General features: G+C 39.1%; 1 protein-coding gene across 1 annotated transcript in view; it reads right to left on the bottom strand.

The window, feature by feature from the left end:
* Positions 1–3,457: 3,457 nt before the first annotated feature.
* The window catches only part of LOC135084079 (rho GTPase-activating protein 190), a 65,544-nt gene continuing 49,599 nt past the window's right edge, over positions 3,458–19,402 (bottom strand). Inside the window, exons 45-59 of the mRNA XM_063978821.1 lie at positions 18,903–18,980; positions 16,984–17,099; positions 16,497–16,586; positions 15,652–15,753; positions 13,897–13,987; positions 11,862–11,979; positions 10,615–10,727; positions 10,095–10,186; positions 9,341–9,469; positions 8,782–8,862; positions 8,205–8,340; positions 7,555–7,686; positions 6,888–7,029; positions 4,836–5,043; positions 3,458–4,225 (exon numbers count right to left, since the gene is read on the bottom strand). Of these exons, the coding sequence (XP_063834891.1) occupies positions 4,845–5,043; positions 6,888–7,029; positions 7,555–7,686; positions 8,205–8,340; positions 8,782–8,862; positions 9,341–9,469; positions 10,095–10,186; positions 10,615–10,727; positions 11,862–11,979; positions 13,897–13,987; positions 15,652–15,753; positions 16,497–16,586; positions 16,984–17,099; positions 18,903–18,980 (1,619 nt within the window). The 3' untranslated portion in view covers positions 3,458–4,225; positions 4,836–4,844. The remainder of the gene's footprint in view (positions 4,226–4,835; positions 5,044–6,887; positions 7,030–7,554; positions 7,687–8,204; positions 8,341–8,781; positions 8,863–9,340; positions 9,470–10,094; positions 10,187–10,614; positions 10,728–11,861; positions 11,980–13,896; positions 13,988–15,651; positions 15,754–16,496; positions 16,587–16,983; positions 17,100–18,902; positions 18,981–19,402) is intronic.

The following is a 19,402-nucleotide window of genomic DNA, read 5'->3' as shown; positions in this document are numbered from 1 at the left end:
TTTGGCTTTTCATTTTCATATTCTTGTAAAAGACTGCGCGTATGACATGGACATAAGGTACATTATTCCATTGACTGTGGCATACAGTTGGCGTCACCATAACTTTGTGGGCGTGGCGTTTCATGTCATGCAAATGGTTCGAACATAGTCAATGAACCATAAATGAGCACAGAATTTAAGCCTAATTTACTATTTGATTATTCTGCTACTTTAGATTGTAAATTAGGGTCTATGTTCGTGACACCCAAAATAGTCAACAAGTTCGCAACACGTCTTTGTTACAGTTGGAATAAGGTTGTTTTGTCAACTTTTTGACACTTTGGGTGTCACCGTGGTGTCACGAACTATTTGACTTGACGCTACTGCAACTGTACATGGAGCGTTAGTGTGTGTATGATGAATGAAACACAAGGTCATTACATAGATGGTTATTTATTATAAAATATGACACATTCCTTTGAACTGGGTTTTACAGTAATTGAGACGCACATAGCAAAATTTATGTACCGGGCGTGACCCCGCCCGCGCGACCCGACCGTATATCACAACATTGATCACACTCTACATTACAAATAGGAAAAATACTGGCAGCATTGTGTGAGGGAGAAGGAATATTACTGCTTGTCACAATTGCATATAAGGGTGCGACTACACTAGTAATCATGGCGGAGATTCGTGTCGTGTGTATTTACGCCGAGTACACGAATGTCAGACGTGGAATCCTAGTGAAGATGCGCCTTTAAATAATGCATAAACTAACTCGCAGATTTCTAAATACACAATATAATACTATAATGACCATCAAAGACTTCTGAGGCAAAATTACCCGTTTCTATAGAATTTTTCTTCCTAAGTCTGTTCCATAAGGCATTTATTTCTAGTACATAGTGAAAGATAATCGCGACTCACTTGATCTCTATTGCGAGCGAGTGAGAAGCATAAGTTAGCGTCAATGTAATACCGAAAAAATCCTTCCACTGTAAGGGACTTTAGAAAATAATTTGTGTGAAATTCCAGGCTTAATTTAGTAGTCCTAGTATATCATGATTTATTTAACTAGCCCTTAATATCCCTTTACCCTCACACAAAAATACCTCTGAATAGTACTACAACCTCCCGTGTGTCGTATCACTAACGATCAAGGCAAATTTCCAAGAAAGGCCTATACCATTCCTCATACAACCATCCCCACAATTCCCTAAACCTATACAAGCAATTTTCACCATCATCACGAAGTAATCTAGCGACGTAAAGGTCACAATCGCGCGGCAGGCGAGCAGCCACCGCCCGGTCAAGCGTACATTGATTCTACTTTAGAACATTCGAGAAACTACAAGAAAATTCGGACGAACAAAATTTCTAAACAACACAACTTTTAGGAATCACCGAATCACCATACGTTGTCAACACAAATGGCACGTAGTTTTAGAAGACAAAAAAGAACTGTGCATTGGAAATAATATTAAAATGAAAACAAAAAGAACACAATGTATCAAGTAACAAACATATGGCTTTAAAACTCTTTCATTAATAAAAAAAACTCAATAAATAAATTATGCAAAAATAAATGAATGAATGTACAATATTTACATCGAATATTTATATAAATTGCATTTTAAAAATCATTAGGGGAAGTCTCGTAAAACAACAAATGTTCACATCCACATGAGATCTAAGAAAAGCGAAAATTTCTAGAAAAATAAAACTTAAACACAGGTAGGCTCTATGTCTTTTTCGATTCATAGTAAAATATAAAAAATCCCTCACATCATTCCCCTAATGGACATGATATTGTCTGTCTCGCTCGCTCACACGTTTCGCGCTTCAAACGTGAAGGAGAGCGTGTGAGCGAGAGAGACAGTGATATAATGACATTATTATATCGATAAAAACTTACGTAAATACATCTTAACTATGCTTAATGGAGACATCTAATATATATTAAATATACTTATAAATACTTTCATTTTTTGGGTTAAATAAATCAGTTAAAATTGCATTTTTGCAACGTATCGAAAAGCCACGCAATACATTCATACAGTAATAAAAATTGCACATAAAATGAGTAAGATTCGTTTCTCGAAGATTAAATAACATAATCGTAAATATAAGAAAATGTACTTGTATGTGTTTTTATTTATACTTATGAAGAAAATAAATGCGTTAAAGTGTGCATAAAATTAGAATCGTTTCAACTCTTCTTTTTAAACAATCTTAATAGTGTTATTTTAACATAATTATGCATTTTTATCAATTTATCAATCTTAAAGTGCGTTTAAACTTTGCTTGGACAAATAAAAATACTCTAGGTATGTCAGTCTATCTAAAAGCTATACAGTAGGCCATTCACTCACATACGAAGGATTATCATAATTGGCAGTCGAAAAGAAAAGTTTTATAATTTAAAATAGTGCATTTTATATTTCCAATCTACGCAAAAACTGTGGAAGTGCGATCAGTCTGAAAGAAAATTGTCAAAAAGCTGCCTTTTTAAGATCAATTGAAAAATTAAAGCTTCTGACACAGAAACGTGACAACACGACGTGACATTTCAGCCCACGGTTACGATGGTTAGGTATGATGTCACATTTTTATTTTGGTGACATCTCAATAATAGAAATATTAGTAAAATAATTATTTTGTTAGCATGAAATATCCCCAAGATATCACGATTTTAAAATATTGAGCAGACTTCCCCAAAAATCTTCATACAAACGAACGAGACCATCGAATTGTAACGTCATGAGGCAAGGTTTATGTGTATATTTTTTAAAGTGTGAAATACCTAATTGCATCAATCCCGGGATTGAATAGAAACGTCATGCCACGATTTTGTTGTGTATCAGAAGCTTAAAACTACACTCCTGTGACTAATTTGTCTATGACATGTAAAAATAATGTTTTAGACAGATTCAGAATTCAAGTCACTATCTGTCACAGATCTCATACGAGATATTTTTAAATGAAATATTTAATTTTCATCTGGACAAGGGTCCCATTTTAGTATATTAATTAAACTGGAGAGAGCAAAACATTTCATCTTTGGTTAAATACCAAGAAAATAACCATAAGCTGCTATTTACGAATTGAAAAATAATGTAAAAAATAATTCTTTTCCTTAAATTATGAAGATCATTTGCTTGGAATCCATGAAAGCGGAATACGTTTTAATATATTACTATCTAATATAAATAAATGCGTTCAAAGCAATATGCGTGTTAAGTATTGTGATGTATCATACTCAAACATATTATTATACTCTGAATATAAGATATTACGTGGCCCAAATAATAATGGTCACACGAGACGCAGTTATGTAGCTGTCTCTTTCTAATGAAATTGGGAGGGATAGTGCGAGAGAGATAGCAATATACAACTTGAAGTTTCTTTTTTCTTTTATGCCATATTTTTTTTCTACAGAAAAACATTTGATAGATCAATTTATGGCAATAAATTAATTGGATATAGCATGAATAAATAAATTTAGTTAATCGTTTCAATAGACTGAAAGAAAGAGAAAGGGCGTATTTTACTATCTCCCTCGCACTTAAAAAGTATAACAACAAAAAATGTACACAAGCCTCCGCCGAACTTACAATACGCGAATATCACTATAATATCATAATATCCATAATTAACAATTAATTCATAATTACTTTTCGACTGAACGGAATGTCCTTTTACGTGGTGTTGCCATCGATTATACAAATATAAACGTTACATTACCGATAATACTTATTTTTAAAAACATTTTATATCCCGATAAATACTTTTGTGCACGAATTCCTTAATTCTATTACAATGCAGATACAATAACACCTAGTCATTAAAATACTGCGGTAAATAATCGGCGTTATAAAATAGTTCGCGGTTTAGAAAAAAAGTTTTTAAAAATGCAAGCATTCTCTTTCTTTGCGGTAACACTAAGCGTTATGATATGAGAACAATTTTGAAACGAAAAATCTACCGGCGAACTTGATAAATACTACTAACAATAGCTGTTAACATAACCTCCATCTAGCACGATTTCGTTCGAACCGTATACGTTACACTAGAACAACCAAGACGAAAGTCTGACACTGCGCAAGTCCGTATTGCAAGGCCGCACGGCCGATAATCGCTTGCAAACTCACTGAGCTCTGAGCCGCCATTTTGCGTTTTCGATGACGTCGTTTCGCTGACGTCAGACGTCGTCCATCACGAATGCAACATGCATTGTGGGTTCCTGGAAGACACATGTTTCTAATGAGAAAAAGTTAACATTCTGTGTTGATGGTCACCAAAAGGTAAATGAAGAATCCATCAAGATCACGTTGTATATGCGTAAATTAATGTTAATGTAATGCTTAAAAAATACGCGTCGACTGTAGGATGAGCTATCAACAACCAAATGTAGGTAAAGAGCATAACTGAATAGGTCCCTAATCCCAAGTCCTACGGTACTGGAAGGGTGCGGCATGAGTAACATTTGACGTCGTCGAGAGAGAGCTGTCACCGTAAAAGTACATGTCTGACACAAATGTTAAGCTTCGTTGACACCCTTTCGACCGCTTAACTATCGCAGGAACTAGGGTTAATCCGAAAAAAATCATTCGAAGTTTTGTATGTTGCCATCCCTATCGCACAAAGCGAGATGCCAGCATGAGCGACGGTGACAGATATACCCGATACTACATAAACAGCGTTTCGGAATAGCCCCCTTGTTCAGTAAAGTACTATGCCTTCAATGCAACGATAAAATCTGTTTGAAGTTAAGCATCAATCTTTACAGAATCTAAACTGTGCTTAATTTGAGATCAGATGGCGCTGTAAACTAAATATTATTATCTACTCACACACTGTCCTCACACCATGACGAACGCCTCCTTCCCGCGGAACAGGAAGGGGTGCTGGTCGATCATGGTCTGCACGATGTCCTCGAGGTACGGCCGCGTCATCTCGAACCGGCCCATGTCGGAGAATTGTACCGGCAGCAGCGTCGGCCACCAGCAGATGGCCAGGTTTTTGCTGTCCATTGAGTTTAGTTTGGAGTTGTCCGCCACCCTGGAGTAGGTAAAGTAAAGATTATTGTCTGTATTGGCAAGCGGCAGTAAATGACAGTTTAACTTTCCCCCGGGACAAAATTGACCTTCATTGGTTGGGTTTTTGTGGCGGTCAAGCTGTAGATCCTGGCTACACAGGAGTTGCAGTGGTGGGAATGAGAGGTGGGAATAGTCCCGTGTAAGCGGCAGTAAAGTCCGCTGAAGCTTGTGAACGCTGGCGGCTCCTGCAGTTGAGTAGTACTCGCCATAAAGTATGCCATAGGCAGAAGCGTCTAGCTAGATGAATAGCTACGGCCGTGATGAGTGTCTCATCCTAATAAATTATGGGTACCTCATTTTTTTGACGGCATGATGCTCGCTGGCGATTATCAAACACATCCTGTCATCAGACATAGAGTGGTGTTCATAACACATCATCATCTAATACACTGAGAACACACAAAGTGGTGTTCTGTGGTGGTGAAAGCTCCAACGATGGAGCATGGCGAAACTCCCACAGTAGTTGGTCTGGGGGGCCTTGCGTATAGACGTGAATCGTCAGCAACAGAGGGGAGTGGTGTTCTGTGGTGGTGACTAGTCAGAGCGTGGCTTCAGCTGCAACATATTATTATCTCTGGGTCTCTGTAGAATCCGTGTAGGTAGACAATAACCAGCGAGAGAATTGAGTTGTGGTGAACTCACCGCGCAAAGCGGCGTGAGCTCAGTGTTGAGCAGTGTGCATAGGCGCCAGCTGCGGTCCCGGCGTGAGCGCCATCTGTTGAGCGACGCTAGCCACAAGTCTAGCGGCGGTAGGAGTCGCTACTCACCGCGCGAAGTGGTGTAACACGTAGTCAGCGGCGTGAGCTCAAGCGGTCCCTTTGTTGAGCGCCATTTTTTTTTTTTCGTCATGAAATGCATGAAATTGCATACCCACTGGCTCGGGGGAACCAGTGGGTTATGTGAGGCTCTCCCTGCCAGATGGGCAGGGCCTACTCACTAAAACCTGACGGTGTCCTCCCGAAGTCTTTGGGACGGAGCTGCGAGTTATTGTCCGAGCTAGACGGCCTAGACATTCTTTCGCGGCTCCGCCCCAGACTGCGGCTCGCTCTGTTGGTCTGAGGTGTCGCTACTCACCGCGCGAAGTGGTGGAGCACGTAGTCGAGCGTAGCGCGCGCGAGCGGCGTGAGCGCAGTATTGAGCAGCGTGAGTAGTCGCCTGCTGCGGTCCCTTTGTTGAGCGCCATCTGTTGAGCGACGCTAGCCACAAGTCTAGCGGCGATAGGTGTCGCTACTCACCGCGCGAAGTGGTGGAGCACGTAGTCGAGCGTAGCGTGAGCGGCGTGAGCTCAAGCGGTCCCTTTGTTGAGCGCCATCTGTTGAGCGCCGCTAGCCACAAGTCTGAGGCGATAGGAGTCGCTACTCACCGCGCGAAGTGTGCAGCACGTAGTCGAGTGTAGCGTGAGCGGCGTGAGCTCAAGCGGTCCCAGTGGAGAGCGCCATCTGTTGAGCGACGCTAGCCACAAGTCTGAGGCGATAGGTGTCGCGACTCACCGCGCGAAGTGTGCAGCACGTAGTCGAGTGTAGCGTGAGCGGCGTGAGCTCAAGCGGTCCCTTTGTTGAGCGCCATTTTTTTTTTCGTCAGGAAATGCATGAAATTGCATACCCACTGGCTCGGGGGAACCAGTGGGTTATGTGAGACTCTCCCTGCCAGATGGGCAGGGCCTACTCACTAAAACCTGACGGTGTCCTCCCGAAGTCTTTGGGACGGAGCTGCGAGTTATTGTCCGAGCTAGACGGCCTAGACATTCTTTCGCGGCTCCGCCCCAGACTGTGGCTCGCTCTGTTGGTCTGAGGTGTCGCTACTCACCGCGCGAAGTGGTGTAACACGTAGTCGAGTGTAGCGCGCGCGAGCGGCGTGAGCGCAGTATTGAGCAGCGTGCGCAGCGCGAGCAGCCGCCAGCTGCGGTCCTTCAGCTCCACGCCGCCCGCGATGCAGCCGCGCATCGCTGCTAACGCGATAAATACACGTAAGTACTTATTGTATTTGAGAGGCTACTCAGAATGGACATAAAGATATTTATTTACATAAACATGCGTGAAAACATATTCAAGAGCAATACCAGTTGGTTTTATAAACTTATACGGCACGCGGGCACGAATCTTAGTATGTGAACATGTTTTTTATCAAGATTTGTCATTATATTCTAGTAGTCAGTTGACAAACTTTTTATGAGCTATCAAAGCGTAGTTCTTTGATGGTAAAAACGAACTAAGACGACACTTTTCAATGCCTTTTCAATTAGTAATTTTTCTTTGGTTTGAACACAATACGAAAGAAGTGAATTAATTGAGTTGGCAAAATAAGCAGAGTAGTTCGTGTAATCGAGTGAGGAACATAATGAATGATTGTTGTCTTTGATAATGATATAATAATACTGGTACGCTCACAAAAAAAAATTAAACTCAAAATTCCCATAAACATTATCAAAAAGGTCTATTCAACACTATCTACAAGTTAGCGGCTCGCAACTCACCCGCAATATCCTCCAGCTGCGTCATACTGGCTTCGTCCAGCAGAGGCGGCAGCTTCTTGGAGAAGAAGTCCTTCAGTGCCGTCGCCACCGCGTTGACCGGAATGTCGAGGGACTCCAACTCCACGTTTGGATCTGAAGGCATCATATTATTGCATTAATAACTAACTTCTATAAAAGAATTTTCATCATCATCAGTCAAAGGACGTGCACTGCTGAACATAGACCTCCCCTAATTTCCAGATTGACCGGTTGGTAGTGGCCTGCATCCAACGCCTTCCTGCTACCTTTATGAGGTTGTTTGTACACCTTGTGGGTGAACGTCACACAATGTGCTTTCCGGTTGGCCTCCACTCCAGAACCTTCATCGGCCGTCAGTTCTGCGTACTATGTGCTCTGCTCTGCCACTTCAGCTTGCTAATCCGTCAGGCTATGACAGTGCTTTAATTCGTTTACGGATCTCCTAATTCCTGAATCGATCTCCCACTCCCATCACACTTGATGTTAAGTGAAATACAGTCTAGGATGGTACATGCATGCCTTGTAAGTACCTATTTAGTTGAAGAGGCCCAGATTATAGTGTTCAGGAAAGACAGCAGCAGCCAGTGAATTCCAGTCCTTAGTTGTTCGCATTATGAACTATTTTATCTTACCTTCATAAAACTTGTTGAAGAGCATATCAACATGTGCTCTGTTGCCGGGCACGCGGTATAGTCCCTCCGACGCCAGACCCTCCCGTTCGATGAATTCCACGCACTTCTCAACGAATAGAGGCACTCCGTGGGGACCCTGGAGTATAGGGAATAGAGCTCAATTTTCATTGATTATTCTGGCATTAGAGTTTACTGAGATATGTTGTTTAAGAGACTTCCTTTGATACGTTCCAGCATTCTTTGTGCTGAGATTTTTTATCGATCGTCTTTAGAATTTCAACTGAATGAAGGTTTTCGCGAATGAAAGATCCGCCAGATGGCAATACGTAGACGCGAGGTCCAAATGCTGCATGATTGGTTATTTTTGACATGACATTGACAGATATGTCAAAACCCACCAATCACGCAGCAGTCAGACCCACATCCACGTCCCGCCATCTAGCGGATCTTTCATTCGCGAAAACCCTCATTGGCAAATGATTTCAAAGGTTTTAGTTGCTATTACTTATTTTTTAAATGCGAGCTAATTTTGACGTAACTTGGAGACAACTTCTTTACAAAAATGTATATTAATTACCTGAGGGCCCCAATTCTGCTGCGACTGTGTGTTTGCTAACTGTGACGAGTTCTTTTTAGAGTCTTTGCTCTTTGAAAATTCCTGAAACAAAATAATAAACTATAATAATCGTGTTGAAACACGATTATTATTATATTATATTCCACAATTTAGAAACAAATAAGCTGATATTCAGTTACATACTTTTATTTGTATTGTACGATATTATAATCAACTATAGATCGTTACCCAAGCAATTTTTTCCCCAATTTGGTTAGTATATTGAATGCTTGAGTTTTGAGCGTTATTTTCTAATTAAGTCCTAAGTCTAGCACCGCGATTACAATCCAAGTGATAAAGCCTGGTCCGTGAGCACGTAGAATTTTGTCCAATGACCCCAAGCTAACGGGCGCCCATCGCACAGTCGCGACAGCAATATAATTACACGCGAGCGATAAGGATGGGTAGCTTGGGGTCATTGGACAAAATTATACGTGCTCACGTACCAGGCTTTAGAAGATCCGTATGTGTTGTAAACTTTGTTAACCCACACCATAGATGATTTGTTTATCATCCTCACCTTATGCCTCCTATCGTGTTTAGAGAACGGATGCGCCCTCCTGCGGGAATCCGCAGCACTGGACGAAGAGTTCTCTTGCGCGGACGACGGGTAGTCGCCGCCCAGCATCTGCTTAAAAATATTCGGCTGCTGACAATGTAATAAGCTCATGATAAACAATTGTTTTAAATAAAAACACACAATTTTATAGCAAGAAACTCAGTATCAAGTAAAGTAAGGTCAAACGAATTAAAATGTTTTAGTAAATCAAAAAACAGAATATAACTAATGAAAATAAATATGCCATATAAAGAATAGATAGTAGTCTTAACTAGGGATGTTATGGATATGTAGTTTCGGTTATGGATACGGTTACGGATATAGGAATAATATTATACCGGTTTCGGTTACGGATATTTTTTTATTTCGGATATCCAAAAGTTTCGGTTACGGTTACGGATATCCATAACATCCCTGGTCTTAACAATAAGGTTTGGTTGCACCATCTTACTTTAACGAACGTCAAAAGTCTGTCAAACTCTATACATAAAACACCGGTTATAACCACGGTTAAAGTTAAGTTGTGCAACTCGGCCTTAATGTTTTAAATTTTTTGTGTAAATAGAGACACGCATGTTTTCAGCGGATGTCTTTTCTTATCCACAATAAGAAAGCTCTTGACCTGCATCACACCTTTTATCATCACTTTCATAACAGGTGGAAATGAATACATAAATTGAACTGAAAATTGATTGTATTGTGAATTCAAACACACCTTATGGGGAGGCTCGTGGTGAGGAGGCAAGGGCAGAGGCCTAGGCCTCCGCGTCTCGCCGTCCGAACTGCCTTCGCTGGACTCGCTGGCTGCTGAAAGTATATTACATATATTACACATTCAATATTAACTATACCGCAAAAAATATGCACAACAAAATAACAAATATGTCAAAGGAGAGGCAAATCCTTACTAGGTGAATAGGCAAATGACTTAAACGTAAGTAAATGGGCACAAATATGATTAAACGTTGAGGTTCGCTATTGCTGGAGCACTGGCCTTAAAATGCATGCTATCAAGGGTAGCAAATTAAGCAGGACTGGCAAATTAATTAGCAAAACTTGATCGTGTATTAGAATTACTATGTAGGTTTTCTCCCCATCTGTTTTCTTGAAATAAAATAAACGTGTTCAAGAAGAAGTCAAAATAGTTTACGAAATATGAACTCAATACTCAAATAAATACATAGAAGAAGAGATATAATGCAAAGCAATGATGGTACGCATTTTATCCTATTTACCTTTGTCTTCCTGTGTCCTCGCCCTGTACCCAGTGGGTAGTTCGGGCGGGCCCACAAACACGCCCAGTTTGGGCACCCTCGGACTTTGTACTGCTACCAGATTGCCTAACGACCTGCGGGTGAAACAAAATTTCAATATAAAATAGTTGATCTAATTATTACAGAAGTTATTGTTACACAAACGAGCTTGAAAAATACACAAAAATATGCACTCCATGTAACTAAACTCTTTGGAAAAAGCAATATTTAATTGGGACTGGAAATAAAAAAGAAACAAGCTTATATTTGTTTTTGCTAAGCGTAACGTCACATTACGCGCTCATGACTGATGTGGGACGATACGTGTTCTTTTAACCTAGCAGTGATGTCACGCAATTATAAAGTACTAGCTTTCGCCCTCGGCTTCACCCGCGTATTCTGGGTTATAATTTAATCAAAATCCGTTCAGTAGTTTTTGCGTGAAAGAGTAACAAACATGTTAACATCCAGACATCCATACAAACTTTCGCATTTATAATAGAAGTATTCGATATACATATTTAAAAATTAATACAAGAAAAAAGCTTTTAGCTTTTGCTTTTCCTTCCAATTTTTTTTTCATTTTCAATCAAAATCCAATTGGAAGTTATTCCTTCCTTGTAAAAAGATCTCATCCATACATCCTCACAACCTTTCAGAATAATATTAGTATGACAGGACAGGATTCGTAATATACACTCAACATCAAATAAACCGCACCTTCCGTGACGCGAACTTTAAAGATTTTCTTCTGACACAATCATGGTACCCCAACAATATTGGTGTTATTTGAAAGCCCAATAAATATCCTTAAAGAAAAATACATTTCATTTCTAAATAAATGATTAACATATACCATAAGTGTGACTTGAAAATAGACCTCACTTTGGGCTCACCTCTGGGATCAATTAGACCAATTTTTATGGTTATAACACCAAATAAAGATCTCACGTGTCCTCTTTAACAGATGGATAGCGATTAATCCCAACTTAACAGTTTTATAGTCATAAAAAATGGCTATAGCGTAACTACCTATTTTTTGAAGAAGTGACTCTGGATCCTTGTAAAGACACATTTTTGGGGTAAAAACCTTTCCTTTAATGAAATGAAGTTTAGAACTAGGCTTTCAAATGGTACCAACGTTGGTGGGAAGTGGGGATGCATACGTTTGATAAGTGCTTGTCGCGGGAGGTGCGATTTATTTGATGCCGAGTGTAGTTAGTGCATACCGTTTCTTGTAGTGCCTCGGCGCGTGGTGCGCGTTGTGGCGGCGGCGCGCGTGCAGACGAGCCGCGCCCGCGCCGCCAGACGCCTCGCTGGAGCCCGAGCTGTCCGTCTCAGAGAACGCTGCAACAAGTCACGACATTGTTATATTTACAAATAATACTCCAATACATATACAGGGTGACTGGAACTGAACCCGCCATAGCTAATACGCGTATAGAGGAGGTCATTTGCTAATTATTGAACCCTACTTTCTATGACTAAAGTTTTATAGTTTAGGAGATATGTCAATTTTTATACTTTTTTAGATTTTTTCGAAGATCATTGGCAATCCATTATCACCATTAGCTTTTTTTTAAATCGAATTCGAACTTTAATTTTTTGTCGTGGTTTGTACTTTTGTTGAACTTTGGCGGCTCGTGGCTAGTTATTCAATCATTATTTGGATCTGAAAGAAGAACGGTCACGCCCCATACAAAAAAAACCCAGACCCGACAGAAACGAGACATACCTCAGTTTTTTTGTCATGTCTTAATTAGTTAAATTATATATTTTTTATATTCGAAATCTATGTATAACACCAAAATATTACCCTTTGATTTTGTTCAGGCGTTATACAAAAACTAATACAAAATGCCAATTTTTCACCAAAATTGGTATATGTATGTGCCTAAATGTCTATTACAGCTGCTATGGAATGTATCTAGGTGACCTGGAGATACAGCCGGATTATACAGGGTGGAAACGATAAGTGATCTCACTCGATTATTTCTAAACTATACAAGATATCGAAAAACTAGTTACTGATTCTGAAAGTGCTTCACGAGCTCTTTCAAATGGTACCAATAATAGGGTACAGATTATGGAAGCTGGTAACATTGAATTTTTGGATTTTGTAACTTATTATTGTTTCCACCCTGTATAATCCGGGTGTATCTCTATAGTTTTTGTATGACGCCTGAACAAAAACAAAGGGTAATATTTTGGTGTTATACATAGATTTCGAAATTAAAAAATATACAGGGTGTTAGGTAAATGGGTATATGAGCCGACACTAGCCCATGTTAACATGGTCATATAAATGGTATGGTGAAGTCAGAAATTTGATATCATCATTTTAATTTTTTTAATTTTCATACAAAATAAATTTTATAAAATCCGATTTGTATGAAAATTAAATTAAAATGGAGATATCAATTTTCTGACTTCACTATACCATTTATATGACCATGTTAACATGGGCTAGTGTCGGCTCATATACCCATTTACCTAACACCCTGTATAATTTAACTAATTAAGAGATGACAAAAAAACTGAGGTATGTCTCGTTTCTGTCGGGCCTGGGTCACAGATGACCGTTCTTCTTTATTTTATTTAACTAAAAGTTTATTCGATATTAGTATCAAATAAAAAAATCGGCTAAAATCATGCGAGAAAAAAATTTAAGCAGTTTTAGGTAAAATTTCGGAAAAATCTGAAAAAAGTTTAAAAATTGACATATCTCTAAACTATAGAAAGTAAGGTTCAATAATTAGAAAATGACCTCCTCTATACGCGTATTAGCTATGGCGGGTTCAGTTCCAGTCACCCTGTATAGAACACCATACTTTTATCATGCTTTACGAAACCAACCATGAGACTATCAATGGAGCCTATTTTACAACATGATATTTCCACTAATCTTGTGGTCAATGCATAGTGAGGATAGATGCTACGTGAGACGCAAATAGGGTTACCAGATTGTACCCAAAAAGAAGACATGTCCTCTCCTCCTCCATATAAAAAACTAAATATAGGCTTAGGAGAGGAAATTTGTTTTGAATAACCAAATTTGTCATTTCCATATCACCTCTCCGCTCTGATCCGTTTTGTAAATCTGATTAGTCAAAACACAATATCTCCACACCACACTTGGGTTCACCGCAATAGCCCAGAGGACGACGAGGTTCGAAGTAGCGATTGTTTATAAATATTTAGTCATAACGTTTTCTCCTCTCTTCATAAAAATAGAAGCTATGTTTCATAAATATTTTTACTTACAAGGTTGATGCAACGGAGTTTTCTCGTGCCTCCGATGTCTCCTTAATCTCATCATTGACGGCGCTTCCATGTATTCGTTCGGTTCTTTTATCTGAAAATAATAAATATTGATACAGATAAAAGTAAAAAGCCTTAAGCCATAAAGGTGTCAGGTTGCTCTTTTTTGTAAACTTTTTAGTCGTTCCGGCATGAGGACGTTCTTTTTTTTTCCGTGGATGTCGTAAGAGGTTCTAAGTAAACATCAGGCCTCCACTATCGGTCTGGCCAGCATAGGGAGCAAATGGTCTAATGATGACTAATGCTCAGTAATTTATTGCCTCTCTAATGTACAAGAGCTCTTATGGTAATACAATACCCGGCGATAAATATTGCACATCGACCTTTAGAAAGAGACAATCGGCTAATTTTGGTTTCGTAGAGCGTTATCACTGTCGCACTTGAACAATGACTGACAATGACGTTACGTCAAAGGTAAACAAACTTTATTTTAAATGTGTGCAATTGAGAATGTTACTAGGTATGCAAAATCACTTGAAACCTATGTTACAGTTAAGCTTTTACATTTACAAATACATTAGTTTTTATTTCATTCAAAAATACCCAGTAGTTATGATTTTATAGGCATTCAAAGTTCGCTTAAATATTGAATCCCGCCGACGGTCACGTGACCCCGCGTGACGTACATTCACAGCGTCCGCTCACTAGAAAACGGATATAAACATACTTAAATAAATTTTTTTTTGTAAATACAAACTTATTATACATATTAACACCCAGACCCATCACAGAAATTAAAATTGAAGCAAACCCAAACTTGATGCGATTGTGTCGTTTTATTGCGAATTACCTTCCAGCTCCATCATTAGACCCCGATTACTATATAGAATTAAAATACTCATCAATACAAAACGAACGAGCCCAAACTCGATGCATTTAAGTCGTTTTATTATAGAGTTCCTATGGCCACCTTCCAGCTCCATCATCAGATCAGCTCCATGTCATCATAATATTGCATGGTCATCCAAATCACATGTGTTTGCGAAATTTCAGCTTAATCGGTTGCCTGGAAGTGGGTCTTAATTCAGTTTGCAAGATTCCACCCATACAAATATGAGCCAGTCGTTGTAATATGACGTCACGCGCATAAAATGGCGGGCCGGCCGACGCCCGCACTTTTAAAATTCAATATCTTGGAAACTAATTGACGTATCGAAATAATTCTTTCACGTGTATTTTTTATTTTTAACAGAGAATACAGAAAGCTAAAAAACAAAATTAGTGAACATTCTTCATTGAGTTTGTAAATTAAATTGCTAAAAACTTTTTATAGTCGTGAAAGAAAAGTGGTTCACAATGTGTTAAAGTATTTGTCGAAGAGAAATACTATGAGTTCGGACAATATTTTTATTGAATAATGTTTTGTCAATGACGTTTTGTCAATCGTATAGGTAGTGTGCGACAGAGATAACGCTCTACGAGCCGAAATTAACCGATTCTCTTTCCAAAGGTCGATGTGCAATATTTATTGGCGGGTACTGTAATTATGCTAGATACAATCATGGACCCTAAATGAAGCCATTACATTAAGGGTTGATTTTTTCATTCGTCGGATAACTTTTAACTGAAGAATAAGTTTGGCACATTGACAGTTTCAGTATAGAAAACATGTCAAAATGACAAGTTTATTCTTCAATTAAAAGATATCTAATGATTGAAAAATCGGCCTTAAGATCTACAATCTGTTAATTGATTTACCTGAGCGTACTGCGCATCTAACTCTGTCTCGGAACTGACGCCAGAAGGATGGTGGTGGCCGCTCTGTTGACTGCTGGAATGCGACCAGCCTGATCTCTGCGACTGGAGGATTAATTTATTGAAAATAATTCTAAAAGCCATTACAATAAAGTCTATTATGCCTTTCTTAGGATATTTATGAGTTGCAGAGAGATTAGGCAATTTGAAAGTAACAAAAATTATATTCTTTTAGAAAGTCGCAAAATAAAAATAAATACCATAAAGGACTCTTTACATCTTTATTATAAAAGCTTTCCGCCCGCGGCTTCGCCCGCGTGGAATTTTGTCTGTCACAGAAAAACTTTATCGCGCGCGTCCCTGTTTCAAAAACCGGGATAAAAACTATCCTATGTTCTTTCCCGGGACTCAAACTATCTCTATGCCAAATTTCATCAAAATCGGTTGCGAGGTTTAAGCGGGAAAGCGTAACAGACAGACAGACAGACAGACAGAGTTACTTTCGCATTTATAATATTAGTTGGGATGCGAAAGTAACTCTGTCTGTCTCTCTTTCACGCCTAAACCACTGAACCGATTTTGATGAAATTTGGCATAGAGATAGTTTGAGTCCCGGGAAAGGACATAGGATAGTTTTTATCCCGGTTTTTGAGACAGGAACGCGCGTGATAAAGTTTTTCTGTGACAGACAAAATTCCACGCGGGCGAAGCCGCGGGCGGAAAGCTAGTATCTCTATATTTTAGGCCTTAGTAGTGCTTCACGACAAACATAGGTATGGCAGAGTTGATAGAAAGGAACAGGAGAAAAATTATGAGTTACATCTAGCAAGGGAAAAACTCTAAAATACCTTTCTTTCCCTGTGCGGAGGTCCGATCGTAATGTGCTGGAGCGCATCGCTCACCATCGTGTAGTTGTTCATGTCTAGTTTGCCAGGTTGCTGCAACAAATAAACAAAGCCTCAGTAACAACAACTATGAAAATTTTCAGCTTGCGAGCGAGCAATATTAAATATAATCTTTTGTTACAACCAAAAGATCTACTGTTGCTAGACACAGGCTTATTCGGTCTTTCTGTGATATTTATCAGATGATCAAATGATTTTAAATAAATAAATACTCATCATCAGCATTTCAGCCATAGGACGTCCTCTGCTGAACATAGGCCACCTCCAATGATATCCAGATGGTCCAGTTGGTAGCGGTCTGCCAACCAGTGCCTTCCTGCTACCTTTATGAGGTCTATCCACCTTGTGGGTGGACGTCCTACGCTGCACTTTCCTGTGCGTGGCTTCTGCTTCAGAATTCAGCCTGCTAATCGTCTTAATTAATACTTACGTGCACTTTTAGAGTCTGCGAATGGCGCGCCCGCGGCGGCGGCGGGTGCGGACGCGTGCGACCCGTCGTGAACGCGCGGTGCCCGTAACTGGCCGGCTGCCATAGTCCTCCACCATCTGATCATAAAACAACGTTATATTGGGTCCAGGGTTCGATTCCCAGCGGGAGCAAACATACATTTGGGCATTAGAGAGACTTGTAAGAAACTACCACTAAATATCCCATCTGATCATAAAATACCGCCGTTATATGTTATTGTAAACGTGCGGTGCCCGTAACTGGCCGGCTGCCATAGGCCTCCACCATCTGATCATAAAAGAGCATTATATTTTCAACCGAGAGGTGTGGTGGTGGGGTTCGATTCCTAACGGAAGCAAACACCCTTGGGTGTAGGAGCAACGGAATTAACGAAATGGGCTCCCCTCTGATCTACATCACTGGCGTTATATCTTCATAAGTCCCGTATTTGGTTCCCATCGGAGGCAAAATTTATTTACGTTTGATGGCAGCTAACCAATGGATTTCGCTGAATGACAGCAATAGTGTTAAAACAGTTGGCGGTTGGAGGTAAAGTAGCCAGTTCTATTGTAGTTAAGTTAAAATACCTATGCTTTTGAGTGGAACAAATTAGGTTACTTTCCTTACCTTTACCTCCAGTTCAAGTAATTTATTTGAAAATAACATTACACACTTTAAATAAGATTTAACTTCTGTTTTTCATGAATTTAATGAATTCAATTCTATCAATCTACAGTGTCCATTATAATTTACGAAGATACGAAAAAAATCTGCATGCTGTTTTCTAATAAAACTAATGATAAATTAATGCAACATGAACAAAAATAACTGAAATACAGTCAACCGTGCATGTTTGTACCTCTACCATAAAAACAGAAATTAACACAATTTTAGACATAAATAAATATCTATCTACAATTTCATACGACCATGCAAAAATTATATAAATTGGCATCAACAACGCACAAAATGAAGACTTCTACTACCGATCCAATTTCAATCAATCAAATGAGGACATTTGAGAATAGTGTCATTTTGTGTCAGGTTGATTTGTTGTCGACTATACATAAACGTAAAACTCTAAAACGTAATATCAAAAACATAAAATCAATATCCTTCAATAGATAATATTAAAACAGACGTTTTGACACACTAGTTTAAAAAAATACTTGACAAGTTAGTTCCTATAAAATTTGGATTTCGCTTGAAAACACATCTGCTTTTATCTACAACCAAATTACACTGACTAATGACCCTGGTCGTACTAAGACAAATTTTAAAGCAAGCAGTCATAAACAAAACTATTGAAGGATACGCAATCTACACGCAAAACTGAACCATATCCGTGTGAAATAAGGTATGTATTCGCTGGTCATGCAGTCACCTGACTCGTGCGTGCTGAGTGAGTCCTCCGAACAGTTGAGATCCGCTGCGTTGCGCAAAACTTTATGTTTATATTTTGACAAAAATAACTAAGTTTTGTACTGACTAGTTCAAAAAATTAACTTGCTCAAAAATCGTTACATTCATTTTTGAACAAGTAAGTAAAGAACATTATTAAAATATGTTTAAGTCTGAAATTACTTTTTAAGTCGTTGAAATAAGTCCATTTTGTATCAGTGTGTAATAAGACGTTACGACTGGGTAGTCGTAAACGTCTTATTACATAAGACTTGTTAGGGTTCTTTCAAATAAGACATTTTGATCTGGAGGTTAGCCATTCGTTTGCAGAATCGCACACGGAAAGTAACATTACAACTGCGTTGGAATAAAAATGACAATTAACAACAGTTATGCTCGTTTTTAGCGTCTGTTCAAAACTACTAATTTGAAAGATCCCATTACGTGTTTCAGACTCTTTATAGTTATGCTATAATACAAAATAAACAATTGTAACTTACGTGATAGATCGGCGTGCATTCTGTGGTCCGGCGGCGCCGGTTCTGGAGGAGTGCTTGGCGGAGGGTATACGCTAAAACCTGGACAGAAAGAACACATGATGGCGTTAGATAACTAAACGTTAAAATACTACGATAATTTTTAATATGCTAGTTGGGAGCAGTAAGTTGTTTAATATGACTTAATAACGTAGCTTGGCTAACAAACGGAGCCGCCGGATTTCCGTCATAATGGAGACGAGAGCATTATTGAAATCTCTTATTTCAATATGTTATGTACTTTTTTATTTTAGCCCTATCAAAGTACGTCGTCTGATTAATTTCGCTGCGATTCCAATGACAGTAACTTTGCCCCGGTAAAAACTTGGCCTTAAATAGTTGGGTTTTAACTTTTTATTGGCAGTCAAGCTGTACATCCTGTAGATCCTACAGCTATCTACAGCTGTAGATTCTGGCTACACAGGAGTTGCAGCGGTGGGAACGAGAGGTAGGAAGAGTATCAA

The sequence above is a fragment of the Ostrinia nubilalis genome, chromosome 25 (genome assembly GCF_963855985.1).
Source record: "Ostrinia nubilalis chromosome 25, ilOstNubi1.1, whole genome shotgun sequence".
Taxonomy (NCBI): domain Eukaryota; kingdom Metazoa; phylum Arthropoda; class Insecta; order Lepidoptera; family Crambidae; genus Ostrinia; species Ostrinia nubilalis.
This window is presented reverse-complemented; position numbering and strand designations above follow the sequence as displayed.